General features: G+C 44.9%; 1 protein-coding gene across 3 annotated transcripts in view; it reads left to right on the top strand.

Moving 5' to 3' along the window:
* Positions 1 to 25,028, top strand: part of LOC126356201 (zinc transporter ZIP11) — a 399,278-nt gene that overhangs the window by 326,203 nt on the left and 48,047 nt on the right. For all 3 annotated transcript variants that reach the window (XM_050007005.1, XM_050007004.1, XM_050007006.1), the window contains one exon: positions 3,847 to 4,005. In XM_050007005.1, coding sequence (XP_049862962.1) covers positions 3,847 to 4,005 — 159 coding nt within the window. The remainder of the gene's footprint in view (positions 1 to 3,846; positions 4,006 to 25,028) is intronic.

The following is a 25,028-nucleotide window of genomic DNA, read 5'->3' as shown; positions in this document are numbered from 1 at the left end:
CCTGTTAAGCGGAACCCGTAAACCCACGGCACTATGGCGCAAACTGAGAAATCTACTGCCTCATGCGCAAAGAACCGTCTGATCCTCTGCTTCTGACCCTCCACTCGGCTTTGCACCAAAGGTCCACATCTGGTCCTGATGACAGTGCTACAGTTGGTAAGCTCTGCCTTCATCTTGCAAGCAGGACTTGCTGTTTTTACCACTTGAGATACCTTAAACTAGAGTATATTTTCCAATTCAAAGAGCAAAACATCGTTGTATCGAAATGAGCCACCCCCTGCGGTTGGCTGCACCCTGTGCCCTTCATGGCATCTGGAAGCATGCGTTCCGCCTCTGGGGTGACTCAGTGAAGTATTCACACAGCGTACGCACTGGACTTCTTCCCCTCCTTGGCAGCCGTATCCCTAAGGCGCCCTATTTCATGCCTAACTTTTTATCTCGCAACTACCAGTAATCCCAGTCTCTGCCCAGATCTTGCTGGTCAAGACAGTGTAAGCGGCTGCATTTGGTTCAGGATCTTTGTCAGGCACAGATAGTGCTTGGAACTTGTTTGTCAGACGAACCATCGGGGCCCTTCGATCGTCCAACCAGAAAATATTTTGGTGCCTGCCACTGCTTGGAATGATCCCACACCATCACGCGACAGGTTAACTTCAGTGCAGGTAGTAATCAGGGCGGCCACAGTAGGGGGATACAAAGGATGTGATGTACGTCCCTTGGATCCCCATATCCAGTCCCCATCAGTGATGCGCATTGGTAACAGGCAAGAGGCTTCTAGCAGTGTGACCAAAGCCTGCATTACCTGGAGCTTTGAGCGAAGGGTCACGAACTCGGCTCGCATCTGAATACAGCTGTTACAGTCCGTATTCATACTAAAGACGGCGGAAACACACACTAGTCAGTATTTAAATGCAGGGTTGTGCCGGATAATTATACAAACACACACGAAATTCGGGTATTTAAACTAAAAAACACACATAAAGATCAAAATAAGCCTTTTTAAAAAATATGACTGGTAACAAGTGTGTTTGAAAAAACTGTGTAGTTGAGAAGAAGACTTATAGAGATACGTCCTCAGAGATTCTCTTGTTACTTGCAGCATTTCTCGAGGAACTGCAGCATAACTTTGTTGGTGATTTTCTTCGAAAACAAAATATATCACTCAGTGATATATTTTCTGAGACATACCTATGTTCATCTTCCTTGCGATAACATTGAGGTCATAGGTTCGTTCACTTGATGCTAAGCCACAGAAGTCAGTACCACAAGAACTTCGCTGAATGTGTTCAATGTCCCATGTACAATGTTAAACAATGATATTTTATATGTGAAATAGTTTAAGATCGCCTGATACTAAAGGACAGCTTATCTAAAATTATCGTATTATTGTAAGTTGAAGAATATCACTAAGTGAAGACTTTCAGGCTGCTTCAGCTAACGTACAAATCACAGAGAAGTGACTATGAATAAATATACTCTGCAAGCCTTCACACAACAGACTGTGGAGTATATCTTACATCACTCCTAGTCGTTCCCTTTCCTATTCCACTCGCAAATGAAGCAATGGGAGAACAATTATGTCCCTTCATGCATTAGGTCTTCTCTGTCAAGTAACTCTAAAGCATCCAAGTGGCGTTGACCTCTACGTCTTGTACACTGCGACGGCTGCAGTGCCAGAGCGGTTCTAGGCGCTTCAGTCCGGAACCGCGCGACTGCTACGGTCGCAGGTTCAAATCCTGCCTCAGGCATGGATGTGTGTGATGTCCTTAGGTTACTTAGGTTTAAGTAGTTCTAAGTTCTAGAGGACTGATGACCTCAGATGTTAAGTCCCGTAGTGCTTAGAGCCATTTGAACCAATCTTGTACACTGCAGTATGGGTTGCTGTGATGGGACTCTATCTTCTTCATCATCATCATCATCATCATCATCATTTAAGACTGATTATGCCTCTCAGCGTTCAGCCGGTCGCGGTGGTCTCGCGGTTCTAGGCGCTCAGTCCGGAACCGCGCGATTGCTACGGTCGCAGGTTCGAATCCTGCCTCGGGCATGGATGTGTGTGGTGTCCTTAGGTTAGTTAGATTTAAGTAGTTCTAAGTTCTAGGGTACTGATGACCACAGATTTTAAGTCCCATAGTGCTCAGAGCCATTTGAACCTTTCAGCGTTCAGTCTAGAGCATAGCCCCCTTATAAAATTCCTCCATGATCCCCTATTCAGTGCTAACATTGGTGCCTCTTCTGATGTTAAACCTATTACTTCAAAATCTTTCTTAACCGAATCCAGGTACCTGATCCTTGGTCTGCCCCGACTCCTCCTACCCTTTACTGCTGAACCCATGAGTCTCTTGGGTAACCTTGCTTCTCCCATGCGTGTAACATGACTGAAAAACCCACAATCACTGAGTCGGAATGTAACGAAATTTCGTAAACACATGGTCATTTTATATTTCCCTACCATTTTAACATGTGTTGTGTGTGTAATGCTGTCGAAAATGAGCTAGTAGTGGTGGGGAGTGGAACTGCTACATAGAATTTTGAATATCCTTCCACTTACATCCCGGAATCTAAATGAAGGGGGCACCTGATTCTGTGGTCTCCGCAAAATTGCCCAGCACCGGTATCGGTTGAGCAGCGTTCGACGGGCGAGGTGCTGTGGTTACACGGCTGACGTCAGTCAACCCATAGTCTCTGGACAGACATACCTTGGTGGCTGATGGCCGGGTGGCACTCTTTGACTGTTAGCAGTGGTGCGACCCCATCTGGCTCTTACAATCAGCCTGTTACTGCTGACAGACAGTGGCAAGGCGGCGGCGCGGATTTCTTGGTCTGTGCGGCGTTTGTGAACTTTGCGATTATGGAAAGAGGCCTCTTCTTGTCATGGTTGTCATTTAAAGGAAGATGTAATTGGTACTATCCACTTCCCAGCAGTTGCTTAAGCGTAGATTATGTTGATTTAAAATTAGGACAAGCCAGATAAAAACTTAGGGTGACAGTTGCTTAGGCTGTGATATCATTTGGGTGGGCGTATGATGACTAAATTTTATACAGCTGGACTTCAACTTGTAGTAGGTGATATGTGATGTCAGGGGAAATACTGGTGGACATCTTGATTTCTTTACTTAGAATAAGTAACTTGCAACAATGAATGCAGGTCCATGCATGTCTGAGTGAAAAATAGCTTGAGGACAAGTGGTTTTTCTTGTCACTGAGTGTAGGAGTGCAGAATAGTTGCTACCTGTAAGATGAAAAACACGTTTACACTCCAAGATTGGTATGATTTGTGTAACGGGCAGTATCCTTTGTCTAACAGAGGGGCTTGGACCTTCAGAGGGAATGAACTTTCTTTGTGGCAGGTGAGTGACGTCAGGGGGAAACTCAGAAAATGTGTCAACTATGTTGCCACCTTGAATTTCAGTAGGACAAAGCATAATCTCGGATCTTTTAATTTCCCGCCAATTTGTATGTCGGACAACAGTCCTACATTCACAGTGACGTCATAGGGAGATGGGGGACGGGACCCTACAATTGTGCTGTTTTGAATTTCTCGCCATTTTATACATGGAGCAGTTGTCCTATGTCCTAGGGGGTGGAGAAAGGAGAGCCCTGTGGCAACAGTCCGTGATTTCATGGGTGCTGCTGCCTACCTGCTGACATAAAACCAGTGGAGACATGAATTACATTTTGGAGACAAGTCGTTTTGCAGTGCAGTATATCGGATTAGGTAGCTTGCCTTTAGGGCGTGGACTTGCAGTTGCCATTAATTATAACAGTTCTCCCGCTTTGGGGAGTTGCTGATTGGGGATGCCTGATCGGCGAGTACACGCAGGCCGCGGCCTTGTGTGTCCGCAGGTACGGCCAGCTGAGCGGCGTGGTGGAGCCCATCTTCGGCGTGGTCGGCGCCGCCACGGTGGGCATCGCGCGGCCGCTGCTGCCGTACGCGCTCTCCTTCGCCGCCGGCGCCATGGTCTACGTCGTGCTGGACGACATAGTGCCCGAGGCACACTCCAGGTATGCACTGCCCTGGCGTCGCCTTCCTCTGCCGTCCCCACGCCAGTTCTTGCCAGCTGTTCCGTATTGCCAGTGCCAAACGGCGGCAAAAGAACGCAATGAGTAAAGCGACTTATGGCAAAAGGAGAACTGATCTTCGCCGATAGCCCAATACTTACTTAAAATTAGTGACGTAAGAAATGCATATGGCTCACAGTAAACAAAAATAATGGAGAGTGGACTCAAGCGTGTACCTGTCCCGCTAAACAGACGCATGAATCGGTTAAATGCCAATTTGAAGAATGCCGGAACACATAATGTATATTTGAGAGTAACAAGTATACCGAGAGCTTTTTGTCGTGAAACTTAAAAACTCTTTCATTATTCACTGCAAAACTAATGTGTGAATTCTCATTAGCTCATATCCTGGGTACATCTTAAGTCAATTGCGCCGAAATAATTGAGAGACAAGAGAGAGATGTATGCCAGTTTTGTAGCTAATCGTGAAGTAAGCGCGTACAAATAAGCTTATTAATATGCTCAGACTGTCGCTGTCCGCCTCAAGACTCTAATCTATGTTGTTCATCGGTTTCTGTTTCTATGCAGATGCTCAATACGAATTTCTTTCAATTATTTAGAAATTTAATCACGCTTTCTGCCTATAATTGCTGATTAGACATAGAAAAAAGAAAAAATTAATGACATTTTGTAATGAATTATCCTAGACAAGCTGCATATAGTTAAGTGATCCTTCTTCCTTACTACAAGCTTGTTTCGGCTATAGCGCTATTCTCAAGTAAACCTGTAGATATTAAAGTTGGTGAGTCGTCCTACGTTTATAAAAGTTCTTCGTAAAGGTCAGTTTACATATATACTAACGACTAGTCGCAAGAGACACCCATGCTGCATCAGTGAGTCAACTTTGTAAAAGACATCATATTTACGCCAGTGACTGCAACACATTCTTTATTTCACGATTGCAATTTCGGCCTTAGGCCATTATCAAGCGAAGGTGAAAAATACAGAATGTTTTTAAATTATTTAACAAAATCGTTATGTATTTTGATATTCGGCCGATTACACAGATTGAAAAATGCAGTTGCGTAAGCATGTTACTTACATGTTATGGCTATTAGGCCATGACAACGTAAAATGAGCTGACACATTTATATGTCGTAGTCATTACTATTAAATACATTGGTGAGCATTGTTTTGGTCTGTGTGGTGCGCCATTACAATATATGTAATCCGTTTACGCGCCAAAATGGCCACCAGTAGCCTGTAAACACCAACCTGCCGCTGCAGTTTAGTGCATGTGTGGCTAGTGCTGGCTAACGAACATGAGTGTCTGCAGACTGTGTTGTTTTATGACATATGGGTATGTGTGCTCATACTATGTAACAACGGCCTATGTATTTAATAGTCTTATTATGACGTATGTTATGCTGCAGGTCCAGCCGAAAAGAAAAAAAAAAAACATAATTCGTGGACTTCCTAAAATTTAAACAAATTCATTGTTGTCACGTTGATTAATCGATTTTCTGCAGGTAATTCGCGTCTTTCCTGCACGATATTTCAATTTAGTGACTCGCAGTCTTCTTCAGATGCTGTGCGATACTGATTCCAGTGTGACGCTGACGCTAAAATGACGGGCCTTGTCCTTGGCCCCAGTCGTAGGAGTTTAAGCTGTGAGAAGCTGTTCTCCTCCTCTATACCTGACTGGTTGGGTTGTTCATCCTCTGGTTCTGGTTGGGCCTGTAGGTTATCTGGAACAAAGAATTAACGGACAGATGTCCCTACCGACTTCATCATCATCTTCATCTTCTTCTTTCCTGGCTGTCTGATCTCTTATTTTGGTCAGACAGGAGTGGTCTGTTTGATGTACAGGATGGCTTGTTCCGTCATGTACCTCTAGTCCGCGTCAGTGAAGGTAGGGTAGCAGTTTATTAGCTCCAGATCCGCACCCCGGACGAGATCCCTCCCTTTGATCTTCTGGTTTAGGGGTTCACACCCTCAGTGGAATGAATGGGGTTTGTGTGGGAGGGGAGAGATATCGGTTTCCGTGAAGGGGTACGGATTTCCATGGTGGGGATAGCTGCCATCTCGTAGGGAGTCTGCAATCTTGGTGAGTACCACCCTCCCAGAATTCTTCTTGGTGAGGGGCAGGCACTCGAATGGCTCTTCTTCTTCTCCCTCGGTGTCCATGGGCGTCTCTTCCGCCTTATGCGTATCTGCAGAGGCAGAAGGGACGGTTTTTTCGAACGGGGGCCGTCTTTTTGCTGTCGGTGGGTGTCCCAGAGTCCATGACCACCTCCCTAGCAGACTGTGTTTCCGCGTCGGCCAGGGAGACGGTCGTTTGCGTTTCCGCGTCTACCCCCATACTGGCAGGGGTCGGCGCCTCTTCAGGTGTCGTGCGAGATGCGAGGTACAGGGCTATCCTCAGTTGTGTCACCTCGCGACACATCTCCCTCCTTGAATAGGAGGAAGTTGTGGTGACCCCTTTCTGCCGCTTTCATGACTTACGCCGCAATTCACAGACGCAGCGGCGCTGCCCCTCGGTTTGTCGCAGTTGCGTGTATCGTGCGGCTTCCCGCACTTCACACAGGCTACCGCGTCGTCGCAGGTCCTGGCTCTGTGACCCATCTTCTGACACTTTTAGCATTGAAATTGTGCCAGGGGCTTCTTATTCGTGTTGCCGCAACCGTTCCTCGCGACTGCCTTTAGCAGGAGCTCGACGGCGGCAGCAGCAATCTTGCCTCTTCTTCCTTTCCTACTTCCGGACGTTGCAATGGGCTAGTGGCGTAGGCGAGCGACGGTAACGAAGTGCGTGCGTCGTCATTCCAGTGTGGAAGGAGTCCAGTACTTATGCCTACGTTGTGCTAGGCGTTCCCTCTGCGGTCCGCGCCGCGCCTGGCGCTCTGTCCGCGGTGTGCAATAGCAACGGCTGTCGCGTTTTTTTCTAGCCACAGCTGTTCCGAACGCTCTGCGCATACTTTGTGGTTATTATCCGTTGTCAGTATAGCTGAATTAAGTTCTGAATGGCGTCCAAGCTGTACTAGACGTTTTATCTTCCGATTGTCGTCATTTGAGTCCTTCTGTAAATTAGGACGTTCTGTTACCGTGGTGTGCCGTGTTAGGCATCCCGTCCGAAGTTCTTGCCCCCAGGAGTGGCTGCAGTGTTATTTCCAGGGTGATTGTGTTCAAATTGTCGCTCGAGACTCGGAAGAACGTCCTCAGGTATTGTGTCTGGTGTCTGAGGTACCATTTCACGTGCGTCCTTTGTTACATGTACTGGGCGGTTATCTCTAATTCCATCTTTATACTTGTGTCTCTTGTTGTCTGGATGTTCCAAGCCAGGCTCAGCTGGAAACCGGTGTCCCGGTTAATGAGATTCTCTGCGACCTTAATCTGAATAGATTCTTTGATGACGCTGTCCTAGTATCTCGATGTTTGTGTTAAAATCTTGGTATCAGTATACTTCATAGAATGACTGAGTTCTAAACAATGCTCAGTAATCGCTGACATGGTTGCCTGTCTCAGTCTTGTGTGCCTTTAGTGCTCTTTGTACCTGATGTCAACGGTCCTACTCGTTTGGACGATGTATGCCACACCACACTCACATGGTACGTCATGTAGACGCAGGTCATCCTGCACACTCCGTAGCAGAGCCTTAATCTTGGTGGGTGAATGGAACATGCTTTCAATGTTATGTTTGAGGAGAATTGTGCTCATTTTGGCAGATATCGGCCCAACATAGGACCGTTGCTATTTACAATATACATGAATGACCTGGTGGATGACATCGGAAGTTCACTGAGGCTTTTTGCAGATGTTGCTGTGGTGTATTGAGAGGTTGCAACAAAGAAAAATTGTACTGAAATGCAGGAGGATCGGTAACAAATTGACGCATGGTGCAGGGAATGGCAATTGAATCTCAATGTAGACAAGTGTAATGTGCTGCGAATACATGGAAAGATAGATCCCTTGTCATTTAGCTACAAAATAGGTCAGCAACTGGAAGCAGTTAATTCCATAAATTATCTGGGAGTACGCATTAGGAGTGATTTAAAATGGAATGATCATATAAAGTTGATCGTCGGTAAAGCAGATGCCAGACTGAGATTCATTGGAAGAATCCTAAGGAAATGCAATCCGAAAACAAAGGAAGTAGGTTACAGTATGCTTGTTCGCCCACTGCTTGAATGCTGCTCAACAGTGTCGAATCCGTACCAGATAGGGTTGATAGAAGAGATAGAGAAGATCCAACGGAGAGCAGCGCGCTTCGTTACAGGATCATTTAGTAATCAGGAAAGCGTTACGGAGATGATAGATAAACTGCAGTGGAAGACTCTGCAGGAGAGACGCTCAGTAGCTCGATACGGGCTTTTGTTAAAGTTTCGAGAACATACCTTCACCGAAGAGTCAAGCAGTATATTGCTCCCTCCTACGTATATCTCGCGAAGAGACCATGAGGATAAAATCAGAGAGATTATAGCCCACACAGAAGCATACCGACAATCCTTGTTTCCACGAACAATACGAGACTGGAATAGAAGGGAGAACCGATAGAGGTACTCAGGGTACCCTCCGCCACACACCGTCAGGTGGCTTGCGGAGTATGGATGTAGATGTAGATGTAGAACTTGCGGCAAATGTGCAACCTTTTGCGTTTCTTCTTGTATCTATTCAGGAACCGTTAGTTGGGAAACAGGGCGCAGTGCCTTTTGAACTTCTGTGTTCTACAAAAATGGATCCTTTTCTCGAGATATTCACGTCGCGGCCACGAGTGACATGTTACAGCTTGCAGACGTGATATCTTCTGACATTCAGCAGTCTGAAATTATGTGCAATATGATTACATCCACGGTAGCTAATGACATATGAAATATTGGTAGAAAACATTCCATAAAATTATTTTAGTCTAACGGAGTTAGATTGGCACTGAAACTCCAAATTCGGAAATATAAAAATAGAGAATGATTGCGAAAACCGTGTTGGATATCAGCAAAAGTTAAAGTGAGGTGAAGAAACCGCAAATAAACTTTTAAAAAATAAAAAACAAAAAACACTTCTTCAACTTTGATGACATCACAGTCAGTTTGTTTGCTTACAAAACTTGACATCTGATTATCTTAATGGATGTATTGCATTACTTTTATGCTTGTATTTTTAGTGTTGACTGATATAACTAAAGCTGTAAATTTTTTTTTGGTGGGGGGAGGGGGGGGGGGGGGAAGCAGCCGCATACCAGCAGCGGGATTCGAATGGATTAATGTAGGAAGTCTCTCAAACTGGCTGGTATAACCGACGTTAACAGCTTAGGATTGAACCAAGGGAATCCTCGTATCTTCAGTTTGGCATATTATTGTGTTTTCAGGCCAAATGAACCGTAAGATTCTTAGCTCTGTGACTTCACTTGGCGCTGTGTTGCACCAGTCCCTTGTGCGGACCTCTAGGAATCGGCGTAATTTCCCGTGAACGGCGAGACAACCAAAAAGCAAAGACGTATAGTGAATGCTGAAATCAGAGTATTCCTCGTTGAGCTCAGCAGTGTTAAACTTCCAGTTCAGTAGAGTCGCTGATAATCACTGCTAGAAACTTCTAAGAATTCTGTAATGGCTTAAAAGCTTGTATCCAGATTCCAGGAGGGGCCATTTGCCGCCTCTTGAAATGCTTTACTGCCTTTAAAATACTGTAAATAAAACTGCGTTGCTATTGGGGAATATGACGAATAATAAGAAGAGTAAGACGAGAAGATGCAGACTATTGATTTGTATTAAAAATTTGGTTAACTTGGGCGTCACTACATAAAACGTGAGGCACTTCCGAAATTCGTTGTTCCTAATGCAAGTCAAAATGGACGTCTAGACGTTGTCATTACTAGTTCTGGAAATGATCTTAAGCTAGTTGCCAGATCATGCTCGTATAGACTGATAGGGAGGAAGAGTTAAACATATGCTACGATACCATTATTTCTACTGTCCGACAAGTTGCATTAATCTTTCTTTGTGCGCTTGTGAGTTAGTCGTGCAACAGTCGCCCATTCGCACCTCAGTACGATCTGTTGTGTCCCAAACATAACTTTGGCTACCTTGGTTCGCTGTTGGGAAAGCATGCATTTACGATGTAACCGGCGCTTTCCGTGCTTCTCATTGCTTCACATCTTTGACTGGCGTTTGTCTGCATAGGAATACGATGTGAGAACAAGTTTTGGCGAAGCTAATGTAGAAAGGAAAGAAACTCTGAAATGGACCACTTATGTCATTAGTTCGAGTGGTCTTCGTAGGGGTGTGAGTTCCCTGCGTCATGTACGTAAGTGGCAGTTGCCTAAAGTGCTTCCCATTTGGCAATCTACACAAAGAGAGTCGACGTAGTTTGTCTATTTGTGAGGTATATGTTTCGAATTAGAAGTTAAACGCGTTGTCCTCTTGTAAGTGATGAGGTAAACGGCTTCTGATGTTGGAGGGACTAAAGCACATACCAGCTTCAATAATCATGCCCACAAGTGTCTAAAAACTAAGCGCACATAAGTAGTAAAAGCTGATTCCCTGAACAGGGCATCGCTATTATTTCATAACAAGCTAAAGCTTAACCACCAAACACATCTTACACGACAATCTCCAGAACATATAAACAGGATATTTCCGAAAACGAAGTTACCAAATTATGATTAAAAAGTGAACCAGCGTCGTGGGATGCTCTGTATGAGATGCTACGAGAACTCTGTTGGCAGTCGACGCTATTTCTAAGTAACCGGTACACGGAGATCTGTAAGTGATTGGTTGGCGTGTCGAGATGAGCATCGTCTTCCCAATGCAACCGAGACGTTTTCTGATGCTGTATCTCTTAACGTCAACACTATTGCCCCAACCATCAACAAAGATATGGAGCTCCATGCGACCAGTAGACGATAAGCCTCCAACACCCACCTATTGGCGCAGTCACCACTACACTACATTTTTATCAGCAATTACACCCTCTCCAGAAATATTACGACAAGAATGATTCTGGAAACTGAAACTTATTTCGTTTGTAAAGAACTCACTCCTTCGTTCATTCGTAGTCCTGCTTCGACAATTCCGACTCTGCCATAAACAGGCAGTTCTCTGTACTGCTGTGAAAGGTTCTCTCTCTCTGTCTCTCTCTCTCTCTTTTACGCACACACACACACACACACACACACACACACACACACACACACACACAGACTGCAGGACATGTAATAAATATACCAAATGCGTTGATATTGTTATATATAATGTGTCAGGAAACTGCGACTCCTGAGTAGATGCACATTTCTCGGAGAATAGGTCTTTAGAATCAATTAAATTTCGGGGTTTTCATTTTTCTTTGAGCTGCTGGCGGAATCTTGAAGTATCTATGGCACACGTGACACCGCTGAAGCTCCGGTCTGCTTCAAGGCTTCCGCGAATGGTGCCCTAGAAAACATGGTTCAAATGGCGTGTTTGTACCAAAGAGCATATTCTCTGTTCACAACAGTTGGACGTAGAGATTATTTGTCTGAAGGTCAACTTGAAACGCCCCTCCTCGTCCGTCGTCTCGGTGCTTTTGCAGCTTCTGTTAAATGAAGTCCTGTCGCAGCCGCGACCAAAGTCCACGTACTCTCAGCATAGTGTGGTGCGCGACGCCAATCGCGCGACTTTTTGCTCCGTAGACTTCCTCGCAGCCGTTTGTTGGCGGACGTGGATAATTCCTAGGACCTGCTACACCTACGCTATAAAATAAGGATGGCAGCCTCGCTTAGACCCGCTAGACAGGGTTAAAACAGTCACTTACGATATACCGCTATTTAATGTCCTGAAGCCATCTGACTGCCTTCAAAAGCTTCCAAGCCCGACCACTGGTTTGGACAACAAACACCGCAAAGAGTGACTGCACTGTCACCAACCAGTTTCTCCCATGTCTTCTGTAGACAACACAGTGTATGTCTAAACCCAATTTATTCCTCTTCTAATAACCCTAGCCAAGTCCGATTCGTTAGTTACACAATGCACCCAGCTAGCCTATTGCACCCTTTCTGTTAGGTGATATCTTACTTAAGTGTCCGTGTACGCTGTGTAACATCAACACCCACCTCGAGAACCAGCACGGAATTAAGACATTTCCGACGCGAGCGAAATGGAACACACTTCTGGCGCACACTTCGGAACTTTCCACATCTAGAGAACAATCTTACTGCTTCCTGACAACTCACTTCCGTAATACGCCTCCAGATCATCTCCGCCTCAGAGAGCTCTAGTCACCTCCTGAACTCTACCAGTGGTGCCACCAACTGACTCCTCGATTTCGCGAGCTGCCGACAGCTCGACAAAATTATTTTTACATGCCAATATTTCGAGAAATCAGCCTCCAGAAAGAAGTCACTGCGATTGGTCGTCTTGTGCCAACGCTCAGAGTACATCTGTCAAGTGGTGCCCCCCCCCCCCCCCTCCCCCGACATTTTCCGGAGTTTGCTCTCAGAGCGTACCAGGAAACACAAGCCATTCTGTGAGAGACACCCTCGGGTTGGCAGACCCCCCAGTCGGTCAACACAAGCACTCATTAGCCGAAGTGAATGACACAATCCCAAGGACACACGGAAACGCACTATCACTGACAGTAGTGACTGCCACTCTCCGACCGTCGCGGTCCAGAAATGATTCGTCACAGGCTGTGTGTTATCTTTGAATCCTGCGGTTGTACGCTAGGGAGTACTTCTTTCCTATGGAAATAGCACAATTTTTGTTCATAAGAATACCTCGGAAGTATTTTAGAGTGATTGAACACCCTTCATTCTTCAATTTTCCTCTTTTCTCTGTGACGCTTAACTTTAGGAGACTAGTGCTGTATAGTGTTATGATGTTTCAATTTGTCTACTGGTTGGGGACAGGATAGGCTCTTTTAATACTGAACCACACAGTTCATTTTTCCTGCGCCGCGATAATGGACGCTCCAGGATAACTTACCGCTCCTGTGAAATTCAGCATGAGCCGCCTGCATAATCGTTCTTTAAAGTCGCTCTCACCGAATGTGGGCTGCAGAGGTAGTATCAATAACCTGTGCCAGCAGGTGTTAAGAAAATGTGTGACAGATAATACCACTGACTTCTTGGCTTTTCCTTCTGCATACACTATTCAACAAATTCCTTTTTTTTAATTTAATAAATAACTAAATAAAGACCTGCCACAAAGAATGCCACTCATTCGTCGTAATTGAAGCGTTGGCGAACTTGGAATTTGTTTATGGTGTCAAAAAGAAACTTCTATGGTCGAGGATCAGAACTGTAACCGTCTTTAAAATGTGAACCATCTGCCCCATAGTGTTTATCTCCAAACTTCATTAGCTGCATTTATTTTGTGCCCTAGACGAATACGTTTCTTCTTCGCAGAAATCTTCTTTGTTATTGAAACCAGTGGTGGGTCTTAGACATACCATAATGCGCCAGAAACAGTCACCATTTATCAACGGAATGGATTGTTCACTTACACAGAAAAGGTTCATATGTAATAGTAGTAAGTCGTCTCCTTGCAAGCAGAAACCTGCAACTATTAGGTGAATCACGAATAGGAAATAACATGAAACGTTCTTTTAGTCCGTCCTCGAAGCTTTCGGGGCATCGCGCTTGTTGTGGCGGCCTTAATCCTAGCCGTCTTGGCGATGTGCGGCGGGCGAGACCAATGGCGCGACGTGCTGCTCCGTTGATTTAACAGGAAACGATCGCAGATCCGGGTTAATCATCTACGCGCCACACTATCCAGTCAGATTAAGTTAGGGTCGCCAGCCTCGCTTTGGCCCTTGAGACAGGGTTAACACTTTGAAGATCTGCCATTCAGAAGAACGTCGGGCCTAGAAAATGGCCATTTATGCCATTATTCACAGCGTTACTGGCAGTTATGTAACTGATAAACTTGCGACAGTAATACAAACTAAAAACAAAATCAGACTTCAAGATTTATATTTCGTGTTTACTTTAGTTCTTTGAAAGATCACAGATTTTAAAATAATAAAAGAAAGTGTAATAATTATCCTTAAAAATTGCAAAGTGAGTTACTGAGTAATTTGTTCTCTTGGGCTTTCTTGCTCACTCAACAAACATAGCAGAATTACAGCAAACGGCGAAATCCAACGAGTACACGCACGAAATTACGTCGACGCAATTTCATATTGGCGCAGTCATTCGCGACAGCAGCTGTTACGTTCGCAGTGTCTTTCTCGAAATAATTCTCGAAATCGACAGCAGAAGGCAGCGCCTATCAAAGAACAAGTAACGAGACGTCCGAATATTGTCCTCACACGAAATGAGTCCAGTTTTCAAGCGATAGGTGGCTCGCACACCGAGAAAAACTGGCCCGAGCCGTACTCGGGTACGGTCTTTCGAACACAGCATTGTAGCTCGAGCGATGCTCGGGCTTGGTCGCCAGAGTCTTATATACCCAGATCTCCAGGGCCAATAACCCTCTTGCTTCCTAAGTACTTCCAGGTAAAGGTTTCTTGAAATTACTGCAACCTGTCGCCTTTTGTTTTGTTCTTCAATTTTTTTTATTACATTACCGGTTTCGGACCGCCTACCGATTCGTCATCTGATTGTACATGTTTATTAATTGTCTGCAGCAGTCTGATGTGGAACGTGTAACCTGTGGCTAAGTGTGTAAAGTGCAGCACGGTTAACGTCACTGGAAAACATTCATTCTGCTTTCCAGAATACTGTGTACACCAACATCGAACCAACGGACACTAATCACTTTTAAGTAAAGCAACAGAATCTATCTCATAATGCGAATAATTCTTGCCACATTCTGTGCTTAAATGTTTCGTTTATTCAACTTGCCACAGCTATGGGACTCCAACACAGCTGCCCGCATCTCGTGGTCGTGCGGTAGCGTTCTCGCTTCCCACGCCCGGGTTCCCGGGTTCGATTCCCGGCGGGGTCAGGGATTTTCTCTGCCTCGTGATGGCTGTGTGTTGTGTGATGTCCTTAGGTTAGTTAGGTTTAAGTAGTTCTAAGTTCTAGGGGACTGATGACCATAGATGTTAAGTCCCATAGTGCTCAGAGCCATCCCACACAGCTGCAGACAATAAATATGTACCATCTGACGATAATCGCATGGCGGTTCGAAACCAGTAATGGAATAACAAAAAATTGGCGAACGAAGCAAAAGGCGACTGGTTGAAGTAATTTCAAGAAACCTTTTTTTATGGCAGTCGCAGTGTTCGTCATCCATAATGGATAAATATTTTGCTTTCGGATAAGATCCGACCACTGGATTTGAAAGCTTCTCCGCCAACAGTTCCGTAAATCACCAAAGGGATAATAGCAGTTGCAGTTGACAATTACCATTACAACCAGGCGGGAACACAGTTCAGTGCCAACAGGAAAGAGGTCACTCAAAAGACCATCGCTCTCAGATTTCCACAGAAAACAGTGAAATTTATTGACCCGAATTAACTTTAGTCTTGATCACTAAACCCGTTCCGTTCAGCTACGTAGTGGCTTCAATGTTTCCACTGAGCTCGTAACATATTGAAAGAAGTCACTCTCATTACTCCACGACACTCACAGAAAACATCAGGAAAACACCTAAGCGATAATGGACGCCCGCGCATGAGAATGCATTTTCGAATACTTTATCGGTTCTCCGTCCCATAAACATAATTCCGTTGATCACGGAAGATCCCTCACACGAGAACTCTGAAATGATAAATAAGTTAGATCAGAGTGTCTGTCCCAGAGGTCCCACTATTTGCCACCTCAATACGACTAGGGCTGACAGTAGATTTCCTCCATTTCGATAGATCCCCATCGCGCCACGACATTGTTTCAGATATAGGCCTTTCAGCCAATCAAGAAACAGGAGAAAAAGGTACGTACTGTCATTGGCTATTTCCCTACTCCTGCTTACAGCGCTCCTGAAAGGTGCTGCCCTCTGACAGGAGATTTGGAACTCTTTCTGCAGCAGCCGTCGTGTAGACTCCAGCCACATTTACCAGGACAAGGGAAACTTCAGGCGAACAGAAAATCCCCCCCCCCCCCCGCGCGAGGGGAAAATGACCGAGGCGGCTACAAAGGGGAACAGGGCTAACACACGTGGGTGGCCAGGAAGTGATGTATTGCAACATTAGTTGGAAACACGGTTATTTGTGATAGTGAATTGATAATAGGCAAAAATCCTAATAGATAGAAAATTCAGGAAAAAATGAAAGACGACCGTTACAGAGCTGTGCCAGCGAAGCATGTTTTCTACAAGAACTCTTTTCTTAAAAGCCTCTGATCGCTCGCGAAATTTAAACCACTGTGAAAATCCGGTGAAGCTTTGCGCAGATTCGTTGCGAAGTGTCTCTATTATGCTGGTCTGTCGCGTCACACACCACTTTTCAGTTCTAAGTGCACAGTGAGCACGTAAATATACCTAGAAAATGACGTTTTCCGCCAAGTGGGAAGTCCTGATTTCATGCAGCCCACATAAGATAACTCTCATCCGTTTCTTACTCCATGACAATTCTTGGCCGCGTACCGCAGGTCCAACGAAGGCGCTCCTGCAGCGTTTCCTATGGGAAGTGTTTGATCGTCCACCGCAGAGTCTCGACTTGGCTTCCTCTGATTTCCATCTCTTCGCCGTTGACTATGAGGACAGCATTTTCACGGACAACGAGCTGCAGACCAGCATAGGGAATTGGCGAAAATCACAGACGACGTGCTTCTCTGACGAGGGCATTGAGAAGTTGGTTCCAGAAATGATAAATGTCCAAGTCGGAGCGGCGACTGTTTTGAGAAATAGGTGCACGGTGTAGCTAATCGTTGCAAATAAAAAGATGATTTTCACGGTGGTTTCCGTTTCGCCACCGATTCGAAGTTGAAAAAAATTACCCACTTAGAATTCCAAAAATCCTCAATAAAACCAGACTCATTTCGTATTTTAAAGCATCTTCAGTGGTCAAATAATGCTTTAAAATAAAGTGAAACGCCTTTGGTCTAGTCGCAAAAAGACGATATTGAGATATATAACTCATCTAGATCTACTTTCCTTAAAATTACCTTAAATACAACAGGCGAATTTTGATACTGTTGTTTACATGTGTCTCATTTCATATAATGTACACTTCTGGAAATGGAAAAAAGAACACATTGACACCGGTGTGTCAGACCCACCATACTTGCTCCGGACACTGCGAGAGGGCTGTACAAGCAATGATCACACGCACGGCACAGCGGACACACCAGGAACCGCGGTGTTGGCCGTCGAATGGCGCTAGCTGCGCAGCATTTGTGCACCGCCGCCGTCAGTGTCAGCCAGTTTGCCGTGGCATACGGAGCTCCATCGCAGTCTGTAACACTGGTAGCATGCCGCGACAGCGTGGACGTGAACCGTATGTGCAGTTGACGGACTTTGAGCGAGGGCGTATAGTGGGCATGCGGGAGGCCGGGTGGACGTACCGCCGAATTGCTCAACACGTGGGGCGTGAGGTCTCCACAGTACATCGATGTTGTCGCCAGTGGTCGGCGGAAGGTGCACGTGCCCGTCGACCTGGGACCGGACCGCAGCGACGCACGGATGCACGCCAAAACCGTAGGATCCTACGCAGTGCCGTAGGGGACCGCACCGCCACTTCCCAGCAAATTAGGGACACTGTTGCTCCTGGGGTATCGGCGAGGACCATTCGCAACCGTCTCCATGAAGCTGGGCTACGGTCTCGCACACCGTTAGGCCGTCTTCCGCTCACGCCCCAACATCGTGCAGCCCGCCTCCAGTGGTGTCGCGACAGGCGTGAATGGAGGGACGAATGGAGACGTGTCGTCTTCAGCGATGAGAGTCGCTTCTGCCTTGGTGCCAATGATGGTCGTATGCGTGTTTGGTGCCGTGCAGGTGAGCGCCACAATCAGGACTGCATACGACCGAGGCACACAGGGCCAACACCCGGCATCATGGTGTGGGGAGCCATCTCCTACACTGGCCGTACACCTCTGGTGATCGTCGAGGGGACACTGAATAGTGCACGGTACATCCAAACCGTCATCGAACCCATCGTTCTACCATTCCTAGACCGGCAAGGGAACTTGCTGTTCCAACAGGACAATGCACGTCCGCATGTATCCCGTGCCACCCAACGTGCTCTAGAAGGTGTAAGTCAACTACCCTGACCAGCAAGATCTCCGGATCTGTCCCCCATTGAGCATGTTAGGGACTGGATGAAGCGTCGTCTCACGCGGTCTGCACGTCCAGCACGAACGCTGGTCCAACTGAGGCGCCAGGTGGAAATGGCATGGCAAGCCGTTCCACAGGACTACATCCAGCATCTCTACGATCGTCTCCATTGGAGAATAGCAGCCTGCATTGCTGAGAAAGGTGGATATACACTGTACTAGTGACGACATGGTGCATGCTCTGTTTCCTGTGTCTATGTGCCTGTGGTTCTGTCAGTGTGATCATGTGATGTATCTGACCCCAGGAATGTGTCAATAAAGTTTCCCCTTCCTAGGACAATGAATTCACGGTGTTCTTATTTCAATTTCCAGGAGTGTATTAAACTAGAAAATAGTGGCATCTACAAACTGGACTGTAATAGTTTCCTAGCTAACCTTTTAGGTCAGATTGTGGAACTTTACGAGACGCAGTTTAAAGAACGCACAGCATGAACACTACATTATTCAGAAAGCGCCAGCTATGTGTACCTCATTGGTATACAGATCTCTATATTGTCACGTATTACTTGGTAGCGGTAACACAAGAACAACAGTTATTCGGCTTTCATCATCAAAGTAGTGTAGCCACCAGGTTTTTCGCCACCTACCATCTGAACATTAAGAATTCGCTGTGAATACTCCGGTTCAGGGTACAGTACCTCCAGTAGTATGAGATGCCGTGGCCAAACCGTTCGCATGACTGGAGCCGTATCGCAAAGTGCAGATTGCAAAAACTTTCAGACGAAGACGGGCTGCAGTACAGCAGACGACATTGCTAAACAACATCCTTACCAACCATAAGCATGCCATTACTAAGAAATACAGAGGCCACTGCACCACCACGCGACGTAGCATATAAATCAGTAACATTGTCAGCGTACGTCAGATGAGGTGTAGTGACCCAAAGTACGCTTTTAGAGACATGCCGACGGCAGGCCGCAATCGAATCAAGAGCAGTGGTGCAGCTCAGACTGTGTAGTAGTGTCCTCGCACAGTTCTGAATTTTGAAGTTGCTCATTGAAAAGTATAGAAGGCGGAGTTCTGCCTCTCGTTTCTTATTGTTTGGAATGCTGTCTAGAAGGACGTGTAGACAATGGATTCCGCTGTGCCCAAACCGAACGAGCCATACGTGACCATTGAGATATCGTGGATTAGTAACCCTTCTAGAGTCTATGTCACAAGAAGCCGCCCACTTATTTAGCATCAGATAGAAACAGAGTGCCACGTTGTACAGTACCACGGAGGCGTGTCTAATCGGGTACTTGGTGAGCCGTGCACTGTATTTTAGCGGTTATTTGATGGCCACGTTCGGAACTATAATTAATAAAGATCTGTCAGCAGTAGTTCCAAAAGAAAGGCAAATGTCTAAATAAGTCCAGCTTTTAGAATTTACAGTAGAAATCGAAACCGAGTATCATTTCATTTATATAGTTTGAGGTTTACTAATTCTGTCGCACGGCGATCTCGCTACTGTATTATTTTGGGAACTCTTGGTGATATTTTATAAATATTTAAGAGAATACATGTGAAATTAAACCATACTATACTTCTTTCTACGAATTTCATTATGTTGTGTAGATAGATATGAAGTCCACATTTAAAGCCCGAATTCTTGCCCGCACGTCGCAATCGAACCATTGACCTCCGCATAAAAGAATGTTTGACGGTACCCCGAGACAGGGCGGGAACATCCAAAGAGCTTCATTGGAGGAACTCCTGCAAGATCGATCAGAAAAGCAGGAGCGAGTAAACGACGTGTTACGGGAATAGATGAAGAATATGCCACGTCGCCTACAAAAACATCGTCAAATAATTGAAATTCACGGTGCACACATTAACTGCTAATCTGTCGATTCAGATTTTTCAGCATTTTCGTGACGCAGTCTCGTGTGCCAGATAAGCCTGTGGCCATTCGAGCCATCCTTCTTGGTATATGTTTAGTACCCGAGCTACAGTCCTGTTTGGTACGGGTCCCGCACTTTTGAGCAGTATTGTAAGATGGGGAGCACAAGTGATCTGAAAGCATTCTCCTCTGTAAAATGGCTGTATTTTCCCAGTATCCTCTCAATAAAGCGAAGTGTGCCATCTGCCTTACCTACGACTGAGCCTGCGTTAACATTCCATTTAATATCTTTACAAATGTGTGTTGTTGTTGTTGTTGTTGTTGTCTTCAGTCCTGAGACTGGTTTGATGCAGCTCTCCATGCTACTCTATCCTGTGCAAGCTGCTTCATCTCCCAGTACCTACTGCAACCTACATCCTTCTGAATCTGCTTAGTGTACTCATCTCTCGGTCTCCCTCTACGATTTTTACCCTCCACGCTGCCCTCCAATGCTAAATTTGTGATCCCTTGATGCCTCAAAACATGTCCTACCAACCGATCCCTTCTTCTAGTCAAGTTGTGCCACAAACTTCTCTTCTCCCCAATCCTATTCAATACCTCCTCATTAGTTACGTGATCTATCCACCTTATCTTCAGTATTCTTCTGTAGCACCACATTTCGAAAGCTTCTATTCTCTTCTTGTCCAAACTAGTTATCGTCCATGTTTCACTTCCATACATGGCTACACTCCAAACAAATACTTTCAGAAACGACTTCCTGATACATAAATCTATATTCGATGTTAACAAATTTCTTTTCTTCAGAAATGCTTTCCTTGCCATTGCCAGTCTACATTTTATATCCTCTCTACTTCGACCATCATCAGTTATTTTACTTCCTAAATAGCAAAACTCCTTTACTACTTTAAGTGTCTCATTTCCTAATCTAATTCCCTCAGCATCACCCGATTTAATTTGACTACATTCCATTATCCTCGTTTTGCTTTTGTTGATGTTCATCTTATATCCTCCTTTCAAGACACTGTCCATTCCGTTCAACTGCTCTTCCAAGTCCTTTGCCGTCTCTGACAGAATTACAATGTCATCGGCGAACCTCAAAGTTTTTACTTCGTCTCCATGAATTTTAATACCTACTCCAAATTTTTCTTTTGTTTCCTTTACTGCTTGCTCAATATACAGATTGAATAACATCGGGGAGAGGCTACAACCCTGTCTCACTCCTTTCCCAACCACTGCTTCCCTTTCATGCCCCTCGACTCTTATTACTGCCATCTGGTTTCTGTACAAATTGTAAATAGCCTTTCGCTCCCTGTATTTTACCCCTGCCACCTTTAGAATTTGAAAAAGAGTATTCCAGTCAACATTGTCAAAAGCTTTCTCTAAGTCTACAAATGCTAGAAACGTAGGTTTGCCTTTTCTTAATCTTTCTTCTAAGATAAGTCGTAAGGTCAGTATAGCCTCACGTGTTCCAACATTTCGACGGAATCCAAACTGATCCTCCCCGAGGTCTGCATCTACCAGTTTTTCCATTCGTCTGTAAAGAATTCGCGTTAGTATTTTGCAGCCGTGGCTTATTAAACTGATAGTTCGGTAATTTTCACATCTGTCAGCACCTGCTTTCTTTGGGATTGGAATTATTATATTCTTCTTGAAGTCTGAGGGTATTTCGCCTGTCTCATACATCTTGCTGACCAGCTGGTAGAGTTTTGTCATGACTGGCTCTCCCAAGGCCGTCAGTAGTTCTAATGGAATGTTGTCTACTCCGGGGGCCTTGTTTCGACTCAGGTCTTTCAGTGCTCTGTCAAACTCTTCACGCAGTATCGTATCACCCATTTCGTCTTCATCTACATCCTCTTCCATTTCCATAATATTGTCCTCAAGTACATCGCCCTTGTATAAACCCCCTATATACTCCTTCCACCTTTCTGCCATCCCTTCTTTGCTTAGAACTGGGCTGCCATCTGAGCTCTTGATATTCATACACGTGGTTCTCTTCTCTCCAAAGGTCTCTTTAATTTTCCTGTAGGCAGTATCTATCTTACCCCTAGTGAGATAAGCTTCTACATCCTTACATTTGTCCTCTAGCCATCCCTGTTTAGCCATTTTGCACTTCCTTTCGATCTCATTTTTGAGACGTTTGTATTCCTTTTTGCCTGCTTCTTTTACTGCATGTGTACATCCAAGTATTTCTATGTGTTACTGATTCCACTGGTGACTCCTTGATGTTGTAGTCATAGGATACTCCTGCCCGTTTTGTGAAGTGCCTAATTTCACATTGCTCAACGTTTAAAGCAATTTGCCAAATTGTCCGTCTTCTTAGCGCGTTGAAGCTTTGTCAAGATCTGATTGGATTCTTGTGCAGCTCTTTACAGGTTGTTGTGGTGTTCGCACTGAACACTGATTCTATGCAATTCTCCACGCTAGTTTGTCCCATGCAACTTTCTTAGTTTCCGAATAACTGCTACAACTTCCAACCATTTGAACCAGGTAGCTATATTTGGGCCTTGGTCTCCCTGTGAAATTTTTACGCTTCACCCAACTTCCCTCCATTACGAAACTGACGGATCCTTGATGCATCAGTATGTGCCCTATCAAAAGATTCCTGCTTTTAGTCAAGTTATGCCATACATTTCTCTTCAGTTAGGTTTATTGCCGCCTCATTAGTTATTCGATCTATTATCTAACTTTAAAATTCTTAGATAGCACCACGTTGCAAAAGCTTCTATTCTCCGCTGTTTATGATCCATGTTTCGTTGTCGTTTAATGGTACACGCCATATAAATACCTCCCGAAGAGACTTGTAACACTTAAATTTTCATACTCTTTTTTAGAAAGGGCACATCTTGCTGTTGCCAGTCCCCATTTATGCCCTCCTTACTTCGACGATCATCACTTATTTTGCTGTCCAAGTAACAAAACTCATCTACAATTTTTAATGTCTACTTTATTATTACTATTCTCTCAGAATCGCCTGATTTTATTGGACTACATTCCAATTGCCCTTGTTTTATTTTGGTTGGTGTTCACCTCATCACCTCTTTTTAAGTCACTACCCAGTCTATCAAACTGCCCTTCCAAGTACTGTGCCGTGTCTGTGAGTTACATTGTCATCGACAAAATTTTAATTTATTCTCACTGAACCACAAATCCCATTGACAATTTTTTCTTTGTTTCCTTCACTCCTTGGTCAGTGGACTGATTGAATAACATCGAGGATGGGCTATAACCCCGTCGTACTTCGTTCTCAGCCACTGGTTCCCTTTTATGTTTTTTACTATTATAGCTGCAGTCAGGTTTTAGTACAAGAACTCCTTCACTCTATGTTTTATCTCTACTACCTTAAGAATTTCAGATCCGTAGTTCAGTCAGAACTGCCAAAAGCTTTTTCTAAATCGACAAACGAAACAACCGGTAAATACACTCAAAGAAAGAAAAAAAAGAGGAGGAAAAGTCGCAACACTGAGGAATTATCCAAATGCGACGAAGTCGGTAGATGTGACATACATATACAAACAAACAAATAATTACTGTTTAAGAAAAATTGAGAATTTATTCAAGACAAAGAGCTTCACAATTTGAGCAATTCAGTAAGGTGTTGGTTCGACTCTGGCCCTAACACAGGCCGTTATTCGACGTGCTATTGATTGAGAGAGTTGCTGGATGTCCTCCTGAGAGATATCGTTTCAAAGTCTCTTACATATTCAAACCCCCGAGCTGGTTGGAGAGCACTGCCCATAATGATCCAAACGTTCTCAGTTGGTGAGAGATCCGGTAACCATGCTGTCCAAGGTGTCCTACCGCTGTCTGGGGTGTCGCCAGATACGTCTTCGTCCTTCATCGGGGCTCAGTTTGAAGCGGGGCTAATCAACTGACGCTAATTCTACTCCACTCAGTTAGATGCCAGGCCCCGCAGACCGCTTTGGTTGTCGTGCGCAGCACCTTACAGCACAGAGGAAAGCCGACGATATTCTACGTCCCGTTTGGTTGCCCTTCGTGGCATGCCATCCGGGGCTTACATTTAATCAAGATAATGCCCGCCTACTGACGATGAGAGTTCCTGCTGCGTATTTTGGTGCTTGCCAAATCCTGCCTTGGCCAACAGGGTCGGCAGATCTGTCCCCAACTGAGAACGTTTGGAGCATTTTGGGCCGAGCCCTCCAATCAGCTCGGGATTTTGAGGATCTTACGCGTCAATTGGATATAATTTGGCACGATATCCCTCAGGAGGACATCCAAAAACTCTACTGGTCAATGCTAAGCCGAATAAACGCTTGCATAAGGGCCATAGGTGGACCAACGCATTATTGACTTGCTCACTTTGTGAGACTCCTTCTCGTGAATACATCAGTTTTTCTGGAGTTGTAATGGTTTGTACATGTACGTCACATCTGGCGATTTCCGTCCCATTCGGATAATTCCTTCGTAGTGCGTCTTTTTTTTTTATCAAAGGATATACTTTAAACGTACAACTTTGTTTAGGATTTATCGTCCCGTCGACAACCACGTCATTGGAGCAGAAGCTCGGATTGTTTCAAGGACTGGGAAGGAAATTGCCCGTGCCCTTTGAAAGGAACCATCTCGCAAATCACAGGAAACCTAAATCTAGATGGCTCGACGCAGATTTGAACCGTCGTCCTCCTGAATTCGAGTCCAGTATGCTAACCTTGCCGGGTGACTTCTCTGAGATTGGCAATACTTGTTGTTCCATCCTATTGTAAATAATTTGTGTTAGTATTTTGTAACCATAACTTACTTGTATTAAACTGATAGTTCTGTAATATTCACACCAGTCAGTACCTGAATTTTTCGTAATTTGAATTATTACATTATCTTGAAGTCTGAGGGTATTTCTCCTGCCTCGATATCTTGTATATCATGTGTAACAGTTTTGTCGTGGCTAGCTTACCCAAAGATCGCAAAAATTCTGACAATAAGCCGTCTGCTTTAAGAGCCTTATTTCGACTCAAGTGATTCAGTGATCTGTCAAATTCTTCTCGCAGGCTATCTCCAATCTCATCTACT

This window comes from Schistocerca gregaria, chromosome 3 (genome assembly GCF_023897955.1).
Source record: "Schistocerca gregaria isolate iqSchGreg1 chromosome 3, iqSchGreg1.2, whole genome shotgun sequence".
Lineage (NCBI taxonomy): Eukaryota > Metazoa > Arthropoda > Insecta > Orthoptera > Acrididae > Schistocerca > Schistocerca gregaria.
Note: the sequence above shows the minus strand (reverse complement) of the source record. Positions and strands in the feature narration are given on the sequence as shown.